General features: G+C 41.4%; 1 protein-coding gene and 1 long non-coding RNA gene across 3 annotated transcripts in view; one reads left to right on the forward strand and one right to left on the reverse strand.

Moving 5' to 3' along the window:
- Positions 1-210: 210 nt before the first annotated feature.
- The window catches only part of ADAMTS18 (ADAM metallopeptidase with thrombospondin type 1 motif 18), a 152506-nt gene continuing 132384 nt past the window's right edge, over positions 211-20332 (reverse strand). For both annotated transcript variants that reach the window (XM_025370569.1, XM_025370570.1), the window contains exons 17-23: positions 17925-18066; positions 14963-15089; positions 12612-12816; positions 10465-10647; positions 8976-9188; positions 7120-7267; positions 211-2171 (exon numbers count right to left, since the gene is read on the reverse strand). In XM_025370569.1, coding sequence (XP_025226354.1) covers positions 2056-2171; positions 7120-7267; positions 8976-9188; positions 10465-10647; positions 12612-12816; positions 14963-15089; positions 17925-18066 — 1134 coding nt within the window. In that variant the 3' untranslated portion in view covers positions 211-2055. The remainder of the gene's footprint in view (positions 2172-7119; positions 7268-8975; positions 9189-10464; positions 10648-12611; positions 12817-14962; positions 15090-17924; positions 18067-20332) is intronic.
- LOC112614233 lies at positions 7132-8640 on the forward strand. Its single transcript, XR_003117058.1, has 2 exons — positions 7132-7309; positions 8283-8640. It is a non-coding gene; the product is annotated as an uncharacterized LOC112614233 (long non-coding RNA).

Raw genomic sequence — 20332 nt, forward strand, 5'->3', positions numbered from 1 at the left:
ATAGAGACAGGGTTTTGCCATGTTGGCCAGGCTGGTATTGAACTCCCGGACTCAGGTGATCCACCCGCCTTGGCCTCCCAAAGTGCTGGGATTACCGAGGTGAACCACTGCACCCAACCATTCTCTAAGAGTCCTGACTGACAGTTATACAGTTAAATTACCTTGGCGATTACTGACTTTTCACTAACTTATTCAAGAATTTAACAAGTGTCAAAGATAAAGAAACGGAATACTTTATTATAAAACTTATAAAATAATTAAATATTACACATATATTTTGACTTTTCTCTATAATCCATGGTTTTATTCAACATTTTTTCTCAAAATATTACTTAGAGAAGCAAGTGAGAACACATAATAGGCTATTAATTAATAAATTAATTTTCCATAAAATAATAAAATGATAATTATATAAAGAAATAACTTGCTGTTTTTCAGAAGGCAAGGGGGTTGTAGTAGAGAACTGTTTTTTTGTTTTTTTTTTTTTTCCTCTGTTGATAAAATGGCTACTCCTCTAGGCCAAGCCAAGCCAAGCAGATGGAGAGAAGTTTCTAAGCATTATTTCTCTGGGATTCAAGAACTCAGGATTTTAATTAGAATGGGAACAAAGTATGCTGCTAAATTTAACAAACCACTGTCTAGTTGATTATGCTGAGCCGGCTAATCCAGCCTGAATTGAGACTTTTTAAAGAAGTAAAATTGGGTTACATTCATCAAAGAAGTTGAGGAATAAAGTAGAATTTATGTAAATATGCCCTTTATAACCACTTCTCAAAAAATTACAGGAGGACACAGTATTATAATTACTTTGGTTTTGGCAAAATAGTGTGATGTTTTTTTCAACTGAGAACAATTTTAAACTCATTTAATGCCTACCAACAGCTGGCTTCTGATGGCTGAAAATACTCTTATTCAGTGTGGGTCTTGGCATATTATGATTTATTAATAGTAACATAGCAAGAAGACAGATGGATTTTTTTTTTTATTACCACTGTTTCCTTCTTTCTTTTTTTTTTTTTTTGCTGTTAACTAGATCCTAGGGCAAATTTAAACGTATCAGTTGGTAGGAAAAAGCCACAAGAGGCCTTCAATTTTCCAAGCAGCTCTGATAGTATGTACAGAGCATTATAAATGATGGTCCCTTCTCCCTCACGACACTGCTGTTTTGCCATTTAGCTCCTCCTAGATATTTTCTAAATACCAGAAATGGGTATCTTGCCAAGACTCATTCCCAAGGAGCGGGCTATAGCTTTTCATGGACTGATTCAGCAAGCACCAAAAGTTACGAGGTTGATAACATGTGAAGGGCATCCATATTTATCTTTTATATGAGTTGTTTTCTTGCATGAATTTCAATTACATGGAGATCTTAAAACAGTCCATGTTGCCCTATTTTCATAATATTCCTTGGAATACTTTTCAAGTTGTTAATTTTAGTCTTAGAGACTCTCTATAAGCAGAATATAGTTTAAACAAAATAATAAAGACACACACACACCAAATAAACATAACATGAAGCTTGCCAGTCCAGCAGCAAGCGCAATTGCGAGCACCATTTGGCTTCTCATAGAACTCCTGGCTTGGGTGTTCACAGGGTTAGTCAAACTGTGAACTCCACGCAACAGTTAGGCAAGGTATTCCATCCAGATTTGAAAGTTCTGAGTCTCAGTCTTTAACCTGAAGTCATAAAGGACCTTTTTAAAACAGATGTCTTTGCCCTTGAACCCTTTGAAATTCAAAGGGGGTCTTTTCCCAGATCGACATATCTCAGTGTGATTCACCACTTCTTGCATATAACAGTGCAAATCAAAGATTTTTTAAAAGTCAGATTTGTCATCGCTTCCCATTTTCAAGTGCTTCAGAGTACCATGTGCTTCAGGGAATTGAAATAGGAGCCTGGTGGCAAACTGTCTGTTCCTCAGAGCAGGCTCCTTCATCACAGCCGCAGCTCACAAATGGTTCTCAGTACTCAGCTCCTGGTCTCAAAGGCAGCTGGTCTCTCCAGAGGTTGAAAGGTAAGCCCCTGGCCCTAAGATGTTGGCGAGGACACCAAGATCAGATCTTCCTTGTGCATGACTTGCAGCATTGTTTTCCATAAAACTTGTGGTTGCAGACACCATGCTGAGGAACTAGGTGACACCAGTTGAAGAAATCTACACAGGATGGATCCTCTAAAATAAGAAAATACATTTAGCATGTCGGCTAGGGTGTCTGTCCTGTTTGTTTATTTTTTGAGATGGAGTCTCACTCTGTCACCCAGGCTGGAGTTGCAGTGGTGTGATCTCGGCTCACTGCAACCTCTGCCCCCCAGGTTCAAGCGATTCTCCTGCCTAAACCTCCCAAGTAGCTGGGACTATAGGCATGTGCCACCAAGCCCGGCTAGTTTTTGTAGCTAGTTTTTGTATTTTTTAGTAGAGACAGGGTTTTCCACCATGCTGACCAGGCTGGTCTGGAATTCCTGAGCTCAAGTGATCTGCCTGCCTCGGCCTGCCAAAGTACTGGGATTACAGGTGTGAGCCACTGCGCCCAACCTTTGGTAATTTGCATATTATGATTTATTAATATCAACATAGCACCTTTTTCTTAAGGTGAGGGCCTACAGAACAAAGGTCTTGGGCCCACATGTGGTTCTTCCCATTAAACATTGGGACTTTGGTAGGGGAGTGTGGTAGGGGCAGGATTTAGATGCCAAGAAAAGACTGACCATTAGCAAAATTAAATGATTTGTTTTTAACAAATGTTACATCCAATCCAAGATCAATGTCTGATCCTCTCTGTGTAGTCTGGGAGCTACCACTGAATTGAGTGTCCAGGGAAATACCCTAAAACAGTGCTTTAGGAATCTCCTAAGGATTTTGTTAAACCACTGGTTCTGATTCAGAGGGGAGCATTAAGGGAGGGTGTGCTGCTGGTCCATGAACTATAATTCCAGGAGCAAGGAGCCCGATATATTGGGAGTCAAGCCACCTGATATGCCTGCAAATGGGTTGAGATTAACTAAAAAAGCTGGGTCTCCAACATTCTGTGTAGGTTTAAGTCAGTCTCAACCAGTTTGCAAGTAAATTAAGTCAACACCAGTCCTTGCTAATTTCTTTAGTTGTTCAATGAACAGGACAGATGTGATTTTTTCACTGTACATCAGGAACTCTTACTCAGATGGGCCTCAGGAGATAGAAGATGCATGTGAACATAAGTACATGTTTTAGGAGCAAGGGCCCAGTCATTTTACTGTTTTGTTTGAGAAGGAATTTTGCTCTTATTGCCCAGGCTGGAGTGCAATGGCATAATCTCAGCTCACTGCATCCTCTGCCTCATGCGTTCAAATGGTTCTCCTGGGTAGCTGGGATTACAGGCACTCACCACCAAGCCCAGATAATTTTTGTATTTTTAGTAGAGATGGGGTTTCACCATGTTGGCCAGGATGGTCTCGAACTTCTGACCTCAACCTGCCTCAGCCTCCCAAAGTGCTGGGATAACAGGCATGAGCCACCACCTCCGGCCCATTTTACTGTATTTTTAAGGCACAGTTTTGACTTTGAAAATATTTAGAGTCTACACTACACATAATTCAGAAATGCTTAGAGTTCCTTCTTCAAGCCTTGATTCTTCTGCCTAAAATTCCTTTTTACACACCCCTTTCATGTAAGTCACGAAGCATAAGTGAGATGTATTACTATTCTGTCAGTACAAGTGTTTTTGATTATAATAATTACTGTGAGTCAGGTATTTGATTTACACTATTGAAGATGACCTTGGAATCACTGCTTTGCTTCAAATTCTCCATGCAATCAGCAGATACTCTTGGCTCAATCTTTAAAATACACCCAGCATCCAACCTCTTCAGTACTGCCACTGCTGTAGTGGAACCTCCTCCATCCACTTCCTGGCAGAGTTGACAAGTCTTTGTTCTACTCTAGACAACCTGCACTCCTTTCACCTTAACTATCAGTAATCTTCCTAAAGCTAGATCCTATTGCTCTTCTGCTCAAAGTTCTGCATTGGCTTCCATCGTACTCAGAGTTAAATCTGAAATACTTACACTGACTGACAAGGCCTCCAGTACCACTTTTCATGTATTGCTTAACCACTCTTCACCTTGTTTCTTGTACTCCAAGCATCGTGCCATTCCTCAGTTAGATTAGTATATTCCTGCCTTGGGGCCTTTGCTGTCTCTCTGCCAGCAACACTTTCCTTCTAGATCCATATGTGGCTCACCTTCCTTGAGGTCTCTGTTTAAGTGCTAAATCATCAAGTGGTCTTGTCTGACCATTATAATCTCAAGTCATTTTCCTGTCTCCTCACCCCTGCTACTTTACTGTCTGACACCGGGTGTTAATTGGTTGGTCTGTTGGCTATTTCCATTTAGAAGTAAGCTTGTCAGAAGGTGGGATCTGTGCCTGTTTAGCTGGTTGCTGTTTTTGTAATCAGTTTCTGGTTCATAGTAAGCACTAAAGAAATGTGTGAAAAATTGAATTACCTTCCTTACTACTCAAAACAGTCTTTCAAAGTAAGCATTATTTCCCATTTTTTTCAAAACTTGCCCAAAGCTCCATAGCTACTAAGTGTCAAGTTATTGTGGATTCAACTCTATTTTTATTATTGCTCCTTCCACCATACAATGCTGCCTGCCCCCATCTCACGATGTGGGATTCTGTGAGGAGCAGCTTATTAGTATTGAGTGTCTGGTCATCCTAGTCTGCAGCCCAGGCAGCTTCCAGACACATAAACAACCAGTTTTAATGCAGTGTGACACAAGTCTCTGGGTGGTATGGCTGCTTTAGGGCCTTCTCTTTCCTGAAGAGAATTTTACATATTATATGTACAGTGCAATCATAAGGATGGTTTCCCCAAGGTGGAGATCTAACCAAGACACCCAGCTAAGGCATCACACACTGATGATGGTATACAATGACTGCCCCTAGACTGGCACTCAGGATGGCCTAGGGGACAACAGAGCTGTTTGGTGACACAGGATGCCACCATGGGCAGAATGGTCTTCTCTAGGGTCTAGTTTAAGCCACCATGGGCAGAATGGTCTTCTCTAGGGTCTAGTTTAAGTGACTACAATGGGTAGAAACTTCCACCTAAGTGGAGGAAACTCTCACAGTACCTAGCAGAGTACCTGGTCCATAGTGGGGGGCTCAGAGAAGAGGCAAAGAACGGAATCTTTTTCCTTCTGTCACCATGGGCATCCTTCCTGCTCACTAATGTTTTCTGAAAACTCAGTCAGAAAATACACTCAACCGACGTTCATAGTAGTCACCATGTCATCCCTATACTTGGTACTTGGAATGGGAGAAAATCCTCAATTTAGTAAACTGTAGGCTACATTTTTGGCCCAGAACAAACCCTTGGGCTTGTATCCTTTATTCTTCTAAAAGGGACTTGACTCAGCCAAGAGGCACAGAGAGAAGCTCCTCTTTTTGAGACAGGGTCTCAAAAAAAAAAAAAAAAAAAAAAAGCCCAGGCTGGAGTGCAGTGGTGCAATCTCCGCTCACTGCAGCCTTCACCTCCTGGGTTCAAGAGATCCTCCCACCTCCCCAGTAGCGAGGACTACAGGTGCCTGCTACCACACCCAGCTAGTTTTTATATTCTTAGTAGAGACTGGGTTTCACCATGTTAGCCAGGCTGGTCTCAAACTCCTGACCTCAGGTGATGCACCCAGCCAAGTTCGTCTTTTAACAAGCTGTTTCTCATATGCACCCTATGACTCCCCTCATTCCAGCACCACAGGTAGAATTGATCATCACTGTAACACTGTGAATACTCCACCACTTATTTGTTATTGTAGCTTTCTTTTAAGAACAGGACCCACCTCTATTCTTTCATTCCTAGAAAAGTGCTGGAGGTATACAAGGTGCTTGGTGACTTCGAGGACCTCACAGCACTTTGCACACGATCTTTCATGTAGCCATACATCATGCATGTATTCATTTAAGACTTATTGAGCACCTATTTTGTGCCCAATGTGGCATTAGGTGCTGGGTGAGCAAAAAATAATAAGACAAATGGCTTCCTTGGGCCATATGTGCATGTTGACTCTCCCTTTACTGTTGGGCAATTTCATAATCGGCCATTGTCGTTGGGGGTGCTGGTGGCCTTCTAGGCTGAATAGGCTGAATCTCTGGCAATTGAGGGTGGAAATGAGAAATCACTGATAGTGAAGAAAGGAGGAGAGAGTCTGGAAGAACATGACCACTTGCTCATTTCTTCCCTATGCAGTATCCCAGCATGGACTAGGATGATCTGGCTCTGAGTAACTGCTACAGAGCTAGTTTTTTTTTGGTCTTGTGCAAGATTCTTTAGCACGAGGCAAGCATATTAGGCTGAAAAATATTTCCTGGCATTTGTCAGATTAAACAGTGAAGAATGGTACAGTTTACTCAGACTTTCCATTTTCCTGTGAGTACTCATTGCACTTTACCTGAACGAACTTTAAGAAAATATTTAGGTATAGTCCTAGGGCAGTACATATTCACTGATGACTATTTTGATTTCTGAATTGTTTTATATATTCAACAAATATGAAAATCTTTATGTATGGATTGTAATTGTCTCCTCCATTAAAATATGAGCTCCCTGAGGGCTATTCTTGTTCACCTTTATGTTCCCATTTTCAAATTAGTAATGGTTAAAAAGCATTATTGTGGCAATTAAATATTCCCTTCAGACCCATGCAAACAAGATCACTAGGATAGGCTGGGCACATGGCTTGTGACTCTAATCCCAGCACTTGAGATCAGGAGTTCGAGACGAGCCTGGGCAACATGGTGAAACCCTGTCTCTACTGAAAATAAAAAAATTAGCCAGGCGTGATGGTACACACCCATAATCCCAGCTACTCAGGAGGCAGAGGCAGGAGAATCACTTGAACCCGGGAGGCGGAGCTTACAGTGAGCTGTGTACTCCCGCCTGTGTGACAGTGAGTGAGACTGTCTCCAAAAGATCATTTGGACAGGAACTTCCCCAAAGTGGTGCCTTACACAACTCCAGGGAGCACTGTCACACAGACTTCGGGTGAATGGCTCACCCATGCCACAGACTGTACCACCACCAAAGTAGGCTTTGAAAAAGTTATCTAGAGACTAGTACAGTTCACTGGAGCATGGTGCCTTTTACCTCTCTTTTCAGGAGCTGGACAGAAGTTTGTATTACAGGCTCGTAGCACCGGAGGTTTCTGATGGAGCAGACAACTTGAGGAAGGCCGGCCTTGCTGAACACAATGGACTGACCGGGTCTGGACCCCTCCCCCACAGGTGACTGTGCACTGCAGAAGAGAGAAGAGGAAGGAGTCAAACACTCTGCTGAGGTCAGTGACATCAAACAGAAGGAATTCCCATGCTTCATGACATTACCAAGATGCCTGCTGATGAAACAGATTGGCTGGAGCCAGGCACATGTGCTTACAGTCCATAGCATCTATCCTAACAAGTGTGATCCCTTTGATCTGATTAGAAGGGTTTTAGGCAAATGCTATCTATCTAGCCCAAGAGTGTGTGTGTCTCCCAGTTAAGTGACTCATAAAGAAGAGAAGCTCCAGAAATACAGAAGCTGCTCTAAGAATGCAGAAACAAATACAGACACAGCTAGGGACTTAATCACACAATTTAAAGAATTGCAGACAATCTGTGCAGCTGCAGTCCTGGAGGACATAGTTCAAAACCGGGACAGAAAAAAATGGTCAGAGACAGTTCTGGAACCACATTTGGAGTTGGCATGGTAGAGTTGGTGTTTCTTAGAAGTCGGTGATTAGACAACTCAACTGTCTTTTTTTCCAGATAGCCATCAAAAGGAAAAAACCAGGGAAAAATGTAAATGTAGCCCTTTAAATGGATTTTTCTTATTTTAACGTTACTGCATTAAAGAAAAATGTACATATGCCTTATAATTGACTGTAGTTCTGTCTCAATTAAAATTTGAGGGCAAGTCTTGTTATCAAATAATCTAAATAAACTTTTCCTGTAAAGGGCAAGATAGTAAATATTTCAGGCTGTATAGGCATGCGGCCTCTGTTGCAAGTACTTGTCCCTGCCTTTGCAGCACTAAAGCAGCTGTGGTCAATATATTAAGCAAATGAACATGGCTACCTTCCAGTTAAACTTTATAAAAACAGGCAGATATTGGGGGAGCAGATTTGGCCAGCTGGTAACTGTTTGCTGACCCCTTAATCTAATCAGAGTCAATTTAAAAAAGAAATCCCCAGCAATATGTGTAACACCTAGCACAATGCCTGGCCAAAGACAATCATGCTAATTTCCTCTTATCCATGTGTTGGTTTCCAGATCCTCCCGAATAGATAACGTACATACACATATTTATACCTCTACCCGGACTCTCTGAGGTGGGTAGCACCCGAGTCCTCTGAACAGCTGTGCAACAACATCTGTTGGGTGGAATGCTGGAAGGACCGCATCACACACCAATCCTAGCTAAAGTTTCACCCACATCTTCCGAAAAGATAAGTTTAAAAGTTGAGTATTCTTGGCTGAATTGCCTGACCCTCTGAGCTTTAGGGACCATACTATCCACGAATAGGAGTACTTAGCACCGTGCATAGTAATATATTAGCTATTCCACTGTTCAGAAACATGATGTAAGAACCAAATGAGTAAAGGCTGTGAGCAGCATTTCTAAAACAAAGACTTGAGTGATAGTTTCAGTAGCAGCAGCAATGACCAGCAATTAGCAGTGTATGATTGGCCTGGTGCTATGTGTTCTATATACATTTTCTGATGATCAGCTCTGCCAGATAATAATTTTCTAGATGTGAAAACTGAGGTTTACAGATTGTTACCTGCCCAGGGCCACATGGGCAGAGATGGCCAAAGAACAAAACCCATTCTGCCTTCAGAACTTGAACCCTTAGTCGTTTTTACTTAGACAACCATTAACAGACTAAGAGCAACTGTTTGCAGAATGCCTCATTTTTCGACATCTCACTTGAATAGAAACCTCCTCAATCTGCCTGTACCCACCTGCTGCCACGGCGATGAATACCATCCAGCTACCGTGTTGTACACTGGATGGGCTGGGCAAGCCCGTTGGTTGCAGGTCTCTTCCAAGTCCAGGTTTGGTCTCTTAATATTCCGGCATCTTCGCTCTGGGAAAGTTATCAGCTTTCCCTGGAAGCCCTTCTCGCTGCACTTGATCTCCCTCTTCCTCACGCCCAAACCACAGGTTGCAGAACACTAGGAGACAAGACAGGATGTGTAAAAGTGAAGACTACCAAGGTCAAATCTTCTGAACAGATGCACATGAAACAGGAGGGATGGGATTACACAAGGTCAACCATACTCACTCATCGTAAAGATACAGCAGCCAAGTACCTCATGTTATAGGTAAGGAAACCAAAGTTCAGCAAATGGAACTCACTTTCCCAAAATCACATAGATCATTAGCCTCATGAAACAAAAAAGGGACCTTGAGATGCCACATGGGTGTGAGATGGAGTCCAGAGGGAGAAAGGCAAGGTGGGCAAAAGGATTTCCAGGTTTAGGGTTACACACTTACGGGTCCAGATCTACCTAAGGCCTGGGGAGTTAGGAATCTGAGTTGAGGAGGGTAAGGGCCAGACGAAAGGATTAAGAGCTGAATGGGAAAAACCAGTGTACAGCAAATAATTACCCTTTAAATTTACCCAACCTCTCACACATAGGAGGTAACATGACGAGGGTCAAAAATAACCTTTTAGGCTGGGTGCAGTGGCTCAGGCCTGTCATCACAGCAGTTTGGAAGCCCGAGGCAGGCAGATCACTTGAGCCCAGGAGTTCGAGACCAGCCTCAGCAACATGGTGAAACCACATCGCTACAAAAATTAGCCAGGTGTAGTGGTGCATGCCTCTAGTCTCAAGTAGCAGATCACATGAGCTAGGGAGGTGGAGGCTGCAGTGAGCTGAGATTGCGCCACTGCACAGTAGGGCAACAGAGCAAGACCCTGTCTCAAAAATAGTGTCACCCAAGGCCCTCATGATCTTTCCACCCCATCCCATGTCCCTTCTGTACTGAATGTGCAGTCACCTGTCATCACTCCTGAGGAGAGGTTGCACCCTCTGTCTGGCACAACCTTCCCCCCAAATCCCCTTTTGCTTTGATTCCTGCTCATTTTTCAGGCCATGCTCCCTAGAAAGGTCTCTTCTGATAAGGGTTCTTCCCGAAGTCCAGTGTGGGTGAACCTTGAGCTCTCCCATAAAATTACAGACTTCTATCAAGGCACTTGGCATACCTTATCCATGTTTCTCTATGGGTGCTATACAAAATCTTGCGCCCCTGCTGCTCAGGCATAGGCCTGAACAATGTGGGGGTGTTTTAGCAATGTTTCGTGAAGAAGAAATCAGGAGAGAAGAACTGGCACGTAGCAGGCGTTTGGTATCAATGTGTGCAACAAGAAGGAGTTCTGTGAGCCTAGATGCTAGCGGGTCAGCTGAGCATTTCAAGAAACCTCCAGCAGTGAGTTCTAAACCATACCTCGCTCCATGAAGAAGCGACCCACTGGAGCCGGTTGTTCTTAGGGCATCGTCCAAGCACGCAGCCCTCCTGCAGCTCAGGTCTGGGGAGGCTGGTACACTGGCTCTCAGGGAGGGTTTCTGCGGCAGAGCCCTTGCACAGGAGTTCACGCCTCCTCACTCCTCGTCCACAGGTCTTGGAACACTTGAGAAGGAAAAAAAAGTTCTATTTGCATTCCCCTAAGGTTTCAGTAGCCACATTAAAACATAAACAAAAACACTAAATATATTCCTGTGAAAGGTGGGATGAACTCCATGAACTAAAGCTCTTTTTATGAGGTCTACTTAACCAACCCCATTCCCATTTCCCTTTATCCATACCTACCATATAAACAATTATTTGAATTCTTTTTGTAAATTATATTCCTTACTGCAAAGAAAGAGACTAGACTCAACACCATGTACTACGTAGATTTACCCTCTGCTATAAAGGAATATATTCTCTCATTTGAAAGAACCCCTAAACAAGCCAAAACATACTCTCTCTCCCTCCTGACCCCTAATTCCCTAACATAGCAGACTCCAATGTCTTTGGCACCAGGGACAGCTTTTGCAAAACACTGTATTTCCATGGACGGGCAGGGCAGTGCTTTTGGGATAAAACTGTTCCACCTCAGATCATCAGGCATTAGATTCTCATAGGGAACATGCATCCTAGATCCCTCACCTGTGCAGTTCATAAAAGAGTTCAAGCTACTCTGAGAATCTAATGCTGCCACTGATTTGACAGGAGGCAGAGCTCAGGCTGTGATGCTGGCCCACTGCTCATCTCCTGCTGGGCGGCCCAGTTCCTTACAGGCCACGAACAGGTACTTGTTCATGGCCTGGGGGTTGGGGACCCCTGTGCTAACAGATATGTCCTAACATTAAAAAAAAAAAAAGCCTTACTCTGACCTCTGGTAGGGGATATGGTAGTATGTTGCTGAAATTAATCAGAAAGCAGCATCCTCCAGCATCTAACATACCCTAAAGGAAAACACAGTAGAACTGTCTTCAGTAGCTGCTACCTGGCTTCATAGTTCAGATGGTAAAACTCTTGCCTTTTTTTCATTCTTCCCTAAAATTTGTTTGCCAGCCATGATTGAGCAGCGGTTGAGCTATCACTGCAATAACTGCTTCCAAAGCAGTTATTGTGAAAGGTAGACCACCTATGGAAGCCATGGATCAATTTCAGAACCAATAAGATAAGTTGTTCTAATTGTTCTTTGATGGATCCAGAGGCTTATACTAATGTGATCCAGATATAAGGAATCACATTTAATCATCCTACAGTTCTAGAAATACACTCCTGCCTCTGCATGAGAAGAAATCCACGTCACTTTAAAATCTGCACAATTCACTGAGCCAAATTTGTTGGGATTTTAACTATGTATCAGGGACTCTCGTAAGCATTAGGATTGGAATGCTTAGGGCAGGGCTTCTTCCCTTCAGCACCACTGACATTCTGGATCAGATAGTTCTTTGTTGTGAGGAGCTGGCCTGGGCTGTGTAGGACATTCACTCCTACCTCACTAGATGCCAGGAGCACTCATCTCCCTAAGTGGTGACAATCAAAAATGTTCCCTGGTAGGCAAACTTACCGACAGTTGAGAACCTTTGCTTTCGAGGGAATTCTGAGCTGTGAAGGACAGGTAGCTCTATGTCTCTTCTAACTTTAAAATTTTGTATCTTTCACCGGGAATTTGTGACCATAGCAAACTCTATGCCCTACTTTTCTCTGTATTCTTCTAACTTTACCTCTTTCCCATTGAAGCAAGAGTTAAATATCTCTTCTATGCTTCATTCTTTGTATTTGTGTTTCCCGTTAGCTTTGGAGAATTCCATAGCCAGGTCTCTATGCCAGTCTTCTGACACTGGAATCCTTTCTAGCTGTGCTCACAAGTCTGGCCTAACTGGCCCCCACACTCCAACTTCTGGTCCTCTGAGGAGGATCCTAAGCTCTGGGAAAGGCATGCCGACACTTCAGATTTCATAAGGTTCCCTAAAGAACATTAGCAGATTCCCATGAAGACGTAAACCGCTAAGAGCCCCTCGGAGAGCAAAGACACCTGTACCCCACTTGCCTTCATGGGGAACGAGACCAGTAACTCCCAAGTGTTCTCCTGTTACCTGAGACCAGGGTCCAAGGCTCCATTCTGGAGGGCAGGCGTGGCTGTTGCAGGCTTGGACCTGAGTGGGTGTGCTCACTGGACAGAGAGAATGCACTACTGCTTCCTCCTTCTGGAAGGGTTTCTTTTGCACACACTGGATCTTTCGGCTCTGCTGGCCTCCAGCACAGGACTTGCTGCATGTACTCCATTCACCTGGCATCCAGCTTTCAGTGCAAAACAAATATTTCCAATGAAGCCAAACTTTGTACAATAACTTCCAAAGCAGTTATGGTGAAAGGTAGACCACCTATGGAAGCCATGGATCAATTTCAGAACCAATAAGTTGTTCTAATTGTTCTTTGATGGATCCAGAGGCTTATACTAATGTGACCCAGATATAAGGAATCACATTTAATCATCCCACAGTTCTACAAATAAAATCATCTATTTTATCTACAAAAAAAACCATCCCACAGTTCTACTCCTGCCTCTGCATGAGAAGAAATCCACGTCACTTTAAAATCTGCACAATTCATTGAGCCAAATTTGTTGGGATTTTAACTATGTATCAGGGACTCTCGTAAGCATTAGGATTGGAAAAATTAAGGCAGCAGCACTCTTTCCATTAAGGAGCCTATAACACAGTAAAGAGGTGGATATGTGAACAAATACAATACTTTCCGATAAGTGCTGCCATGGAAGTCAACATAAAATACAATGGTGAGGCTCATGGAAGAGTGATCAATGAGAGAGAAAGAGAGAAAGGTTTGTGCAGGAGAGAAGGGTACATTTAGAGAACATCTCACAGAGGATACTTTAAGTGGGTACTTCCCCAAATTACTTTTCTGATTACCCCTGAATTTACTGATGAGTTAAATACATACCTTCATTTTCTTTAAAATTTGCCAGATCATTTTTTTAATAGCTATCTCTCTGAGATTTGGTATATATTTGAATGGTTTATCAATTGAAACTTTGTGAGATGGAATCTTGATCTTGGCTCACTGCAACCTCCGCCTCCTGGGCTCAAGTGATTCTCCTGCCTCAGCCTCAGATTATGACAAATGCACTATTATTTGCAAGAAAAAACGAGTATGTGTGTGTATGTGTATGTATATATATACATATGCACATCTTTATATATAAAGATTGTGTAATACGATTGCATCACCACAAACCAAACACCACTTATTAAGATGATATAAAACATCGGTGAATACAACACTGCTTTAGAAGAAACTCTGTTCATTCTATATAAATATATTTGGCAGAAGATAAATCACATAAAAGAGACTCCATTTGACTGGGAAGATTACTTAAAATTAGTCTTCAAACAATAGTGTGGCTAAAGTCAATCCAAGAACAAACTCACTGAGCTCCTCCAAGGCTGCCATCATCAGCAGTGGAGTTACCACTTGGCCTATACCCCATACCCCATTCTTTTTATTTTGTGTCTTGCTACTGTGTAATTTTGCATTTGGGGTTTCATGGCCTGCATAATATTATGATTTTTAAATTCTTGGACCATTTACATAAAAGTTAAGCACACAACCACATGCAAATTGAACTAATTTAGGATTCTGTGTTATTTATGTATCTGTCTGATTCCATTCAGAGAAGAGGAATCCCTATGCAAAGGTTAAAAGAAAAAAGCACCTCATGCCTGTAATCCTAGAACTTTGGGATGCTAAAAACAGGCAGATCACTTGAGGCCAGTAGTTCGAGATCAGCCTGGCCAACATGGCAAAACTCCATCTCTACTAAAAATATACAAATCAGCCAGGCGTGGTGGCGCGCACCTATAATCCCAGCTACTCGGGTGGTTGAGGCACAATAATTGCTCAAATCCAGTAGGCAGAGGTTGCAGTGAACTATCATGAAGCCTGGGCAGCAGAGAGACTCCATGCTCTTCCTCCCCTCCAAAAAAAGGACACCTTCATATCCCAAGTAAGCTTGCTTTTAAATAGCTTTATTCCTGGCTATCAAGCCAAAGTCAAGTGAGTACCAAAAGTAAATTTGTGTTTTTCAACTCATATGTAAACTTCAACCATCTTCTTTTTAAAAAAAAATTTTTTTTAGAGACAAGATCTCACTCTTTCACCCAGGCTAATATGTAAGTGGCACAATCATGGCTCACTGCAGCCTGGAACTCATGGGTTCAAGTGCTCCCTCTTCAGCCTCCCAAGTAGCTGGGACCACACACGTGCCACCACACCTAGCTCATCTTCTTCTATTACTTTTTAATGTATTGCATCTACCTTTGAATCACTTTCCATTAGCAGGACTGACATTGGGCTTTCATCATCTCATAAGAACAATGAAGGCATACAAGTACAAAAGTAAACAAAAAGACATTTCTAAATGACTTACTAAGCCGGGCAGGAGAAAGCGTTGCAGATTTTGGGTTCAGTTACTGGCTTGCTTCTTGCACTGCAGAATGAGGAATTGACTTGAATATTTTGATCACGCAAGCAAATGGCCTTTACATTTATGTAACCTGGTAAGACATCAGAAGTGACAAAGTGAAAATTACAGATTATTATTTCAATTTGGTTTCTAAGTTTAGCTTCTGATTTACCAGCATTGTGATATTTTATTTCAGATATGGAATCCAAATATTTTGTGGAAGCACCTCCTTTTGATGAAATCTGCAACTAATTTGAATTCCATTCCCTTCCCTAAAATAATATATTTTATATTTTAGTAATTTTAACATGTAAATTATTGGTTTTCAAGACTGATGTGGATACTAGAACCATAAAGTGATAAATATAACCTTTTGAAAACAGAAAAACAGAATGACTATAAAGGGAAACATCCCAGGCATACTTTATTATCAGATGGATAATGTTCTTCAGAGAAAAACCATTAGTGAATTATGTGTGGAAACCCTAAGATTTTTGCCTTACCATGAAACTTCTCATACTTCCCTAAGAGTATGGGGCACATAAAAGCAAAGAGTAGAACTCACTAAATATGTATTAAAACCCGTCAGCCAAGGCTCTGCTTTTTTTTTTTTTTTTTTTTTTTTGAGATGGAGTCTCGTTCTGTTGCCCAGGCTGGAGTGCAGTGGCGTCATCTTGGCTCACTGCAACCTCTGCCTCCCAGGTTCAACTGCTTCTCCTGCCTCAGCCTCCCAAGTAGCTGGGATTACAGGCATGTGACACCACACCCAGCTAATTTTTGTATTTTTAGTAGAGGCGGCCATGTTGGTCAGGCTGGTCTCGAACTACTGACCTCAAGTGATCTACCTGCCTCGGCATCCCAAAGTGCTGGGATTACAGGCATGAGTCACTGCACCCGGCCTCTGCTTTTGCTTCCTTAGTGGCAATCCACTGCCTTGCTTTCAACGGTAATTTCAGGACTTCTGATCGGGGCATACATTTTTTTAAAAAATGTATGAATAATTGAATTGTGTTTTTTATTTCCATTGGAACTTTGTCTTCAAATGTAACCTGAGAAAAAATGAGTCACTCCTGCTATAATGATTAGCAGTTAGTCCAGCTCCTGGGGCTGAAGCAGATTTGCTTTCAGGAGGCGCTTAATGAAAACCACATCAAGGCCAGGCACGGTGGCTCACATTGATAATCCCAGCACTTTGGGAGGTCAAGGAAGGCAGACTGCTAGAGGCCAGGAGTTTGAGACCAGCCTGGGCAAGATGGCGAAACCCCATGTCTATAAAAAAGAAAAAAATGGGCCAGGCATAGTGGCAGGCACGTATAGTCCCAGCTACTTGGGAAGGTGAGGTAGGATCGCTTGAGCCCCAGAGGTTGAAGCAGCAGTGAGCCATAATTGTGCTACTGCATTCCAGCCTAGGTGACAGAGTGAGACCCTATCTCAAAAAAAGAAAAAAGAACAACAACAAAAAAATCAACATTCCTTGAAGTTAACTGTTGACTTTAATAGGACTTATTCATCTGAATTTTTTTTTTCTTGGATATAGGACACATCAGAGTCTGTGAATCATGGGAAGGGGTTGCTAAGTCAGGGCAAGGCGAGAATTCCGCAACTGGCTTCCTCTGCATCCTCCTCTTGGCTGGATTTAGTTTCTGTAAATGGAAAGCAAATCAAACTTCTCTCCTTCCCAAGGCACTGTGCTCTCCCTGGAATACCAGAAAGCTATTGGAAATGTTCTCAAGAAACATTGGATATAAGAAAAACCTCATAATCTATGACTAAATGAAACAGTGTGAAGAGATGTCTGTAACGTGATTTCAGTACAGAGGGATACAAATGATACTCATGGTATGTGAGTCTGTCAAACACATGTTTGCTTACATGTACATACGGGAAAAATAAAATTATATAGATCAAACTATTAACATTGGCTATTGCCTATTTACAAATTATGGGGATTACCTTTCTTCTTTATAGCCCATTGCCTTTAAAATGTGTATTACTAGAAAATGTATTACTTTTCAATTATTTTATGTATGTATACTTAAAAAGTATTTTTTTCATATTTTGTTAATTAGCATGGACCTACAGATAGGCCTTTCAGATATAAGAATTTCTTCATTTTCTGTGTCTTTGCTCTGTCTCCGATTCTAAGAAGGCTTATAATGCTTAGTGGGATGTAACCAGTAGGAAGTCTGTCACCAGGTGCTGTGAATAATAGGAAATGACAGACCAACATTCAGGCTTTGGTGTCAGGAACTTATTTTGGGGCACTTATTCTTCCTCCCCAATGGGCAAGTGTGACAATTGTTTAACCCCCAAATATGTGACACTGTTCACATCTAAATAAAATGCCTGCCTTCTACTCACCAAATAGATGGTTGCTGCTGTTCCTTCTTTACAAGGGTTGTCTCAGATTTAATCCAGTCCTCTAGTGAGAGAGCCTTTGCTGACCTTACCCCTGAGGGGATAGCCATGTTTCGGATAGACATCTTAAGTTTGCCATGTTTGTGTCCTCACTTGCCTTGACCCTAGCTTTTACAACTTCCAAATGGAAGGTTTATAACAACAGAAAACTCAAGACTGGGGGAAACTAAATTATAAGCTGAAAATTTAAAAAAACATATATACATATAATATAAATATGCTTATATTTGTAAATAAGTCAATATATTTTATATGTATTTCCCATCAGTTTTAGATGTGTAAGTTTTGAGCCTTGGTTGTGGTTGATTTGAGCTTTCTGAGAGTTGATTCCTTACCACATAGGAAAATCCTTAACTGATGCCATAATATTTGCTTTTATGGTGACGGTTCTTATAAAAGACAGTTCTTGGGTGGCTTATGTAAACCACGTTATGTTAAAGATGCCTGGAGTGAAAGAACCTGTTTTAGGAGAGACAGACTTGGAAGACAGACTGAGAAAATCATGTACCTCCACCGCAGGAGACGGGGCACTCTGACTGCATGATACTCCAGGCATAGGCAAGTCTTTTTGTGGCTGGTGGAGTTCCATTCATGACCTTGGGAAGTGCATACTTCCAAGCTATCCCTGGATTTTTGCCTTGCATCAGAATCTGGACAGTGTAAGATAAAAATCAGAGATCAAGATACAGGTCAGACCCTGAAATTCCAGAAGTCTTACCGAACATTTTAAAGATATTTACATGACATTTTGACCTTAACATTGGTATACTTCATTGTTCCCAAGTATGTTTTATGTTGACTTAAGGTTTTCCCAGGACACTTTAAAATGTGTAACTTCATGTTATCAAAACTGTGATTTAGGCAGATACTAAAGAGCAAAACACAACTGACATTTGCCATAAGCCCATACCGTATACACAAACACACACACATACACACTCTTTCTCTCTCTCTCTCTCTCTCACACACACACACGTATATGTATTATAATGAAGACAGAAAGGTTATATTGTTGGGTCTAAACCCTAAGTTAAAAACCTACCATGATAAACACACAGAGTGGTGCCTTACAGATAATAGTTAAAATTGAATCTACGTCTATAGGTCACAACTTACAAGCTCTCTCCTGAGTGCTAGTGGAAGTTGAAACAAGGGAAGCACTCCAAAACCCACAGAATCCCCCACTTAGAGTTGCTATCGTCAACTTTAGAATTCAAATGTGTTTCTAATGTAATTTCCTTAGAAAATTTGCCCAAAGAGAATTTGTTAACTGTGTGCAAGGATGAGCAGGTAAGAAAAAAGAAACATGTTCAGAATCAGGAATTGGAATATAGGCATTAGAATAGACTTAACCTCCGAAAAGGCAACAACTTAGGATAAATCTGATCCTATAAAGTCTGACTACTAAAATAAGAGCAATCACATTTTGGGCACTTCCCAAGTGCCCAGCACTCTGCAGGCATTCTTAATGCATCATAAAACATTCTTCTAACAACTCTATAATGTAGCTGCCTATATTTTCATTGGGAAAACAAAACAAAACAAAGCAGAACTTGTGCAAGATCACACAAGTGACTAGGGACTGAGCTTAAATAAAGCCACCAACCAAAATGTGCCTACAAAATGCAAAAATGCATCACCTTGTTTTTGACATAGGCAACATATCTGTCTGCCTTCTTAATGCCCTCTTCACTACTCCTCTTTCTTTTTTTTCTTATTCAAGCTCAAAGCATGAATATAAATAGCTGGTTCTTTCCCACTCCATGAATCTTGTGGAAAATACTTTACCACTAGAACTGGGCATTCATGCCCAAGAAGCAAAGCTGATTGCCAGTTAAAAATAGGAACCCCTGGCTCTGTCTCCGTCTGGTGGGATCCCACCTCCATTAGAGTTTGGTGGGTGGCAGCTGTTCAAGGCCCTTCATTTTACCAGATCACTCTTTAGGATGCTACACAATGGTTTCTATTTTGCTACTGGCTTAAATGTCTCTACAAGTATTATGACTGACTCTTAAGATTCCATGGTGTACACATCACTTTGTAGTGCAACAAAACAAATCTTGATGCCTCCCAGAAACAATCAAAATGTTAATAGATGGATCTGTGTTCCCCCACCCCCATTCAAAACAAAATCAATGCAAAACACAACAGGTATTACCATTACATGAACAAATGCCCAATTATTATCAGTCGCTAATAAAAAAAAAATCTCAAAATCAGTCTTAGGAGTCTTTTAGTTTTGAAGATCTTTCTAGCCTTTGCTTTGCTTTTTTTATTTTTTTCTTTTAAACTTTCACAGCTAAATCATACAACTTTTCTTGGAATTCTGTGTTCAACTTTACACAACATTTCACACATGTTGAATAAATACTATGCTTGCTTTATTTCCATAGTATTTTTGAATAAATAGTATGCTTTCCTGCAGTGTTTCTGTTCATGTTTTCATCTGATATTAAGTAAATACAGAAACTTTACAGTTTTATTCATGGTCAAACCAGAATTGTGAGAGCAGTTTTACATTCAGAAGATGATCCTGATGCCGGTTGATAGTTCAATTTCTTATTCAGATAAAGCAGTATTGTGCTTTTTTTTTTTAATGCAACAAAAACGCAGAGACTTTGTACCAGAGAAAATTATGCAGTGTACCGTATTTACTTGTGTGGCAATACAGTATGAGTGCAATGCATAAGAGTTATGGTGCGCTAAGGCCCACAAGGCAGAATGGTATTGCAATACAAAGGGGTTGCATCACACACATACGCACGTAGTAGAGGCAAGCTTAAGTTTAAGTGCTATACAGAAAGAAATTAACTTATTCATCTCCACTTTCTGGTACCACCCCATTCCTCCCATTCAAACTAGATCCTAATATTTTCTGCCATAGGGGAACAGATCCCCAATAGAAACGCAAAGAAA

This window comes from Theropithecus gelada, chromosome 20, assembly GCF_003255815.1.
Source record: "Theropithecus gelada isolate Dixy chromosome 20, Tgel_1.0, whole genome shotgun sequence".
Classification (NCBI taxonomy): domain Eukaryota; kingdom Metazoa; phylum Chordata; class Mammalia; order Primates; family Cercopithecidae; genus Theropithecus; species Theropithecus gelada.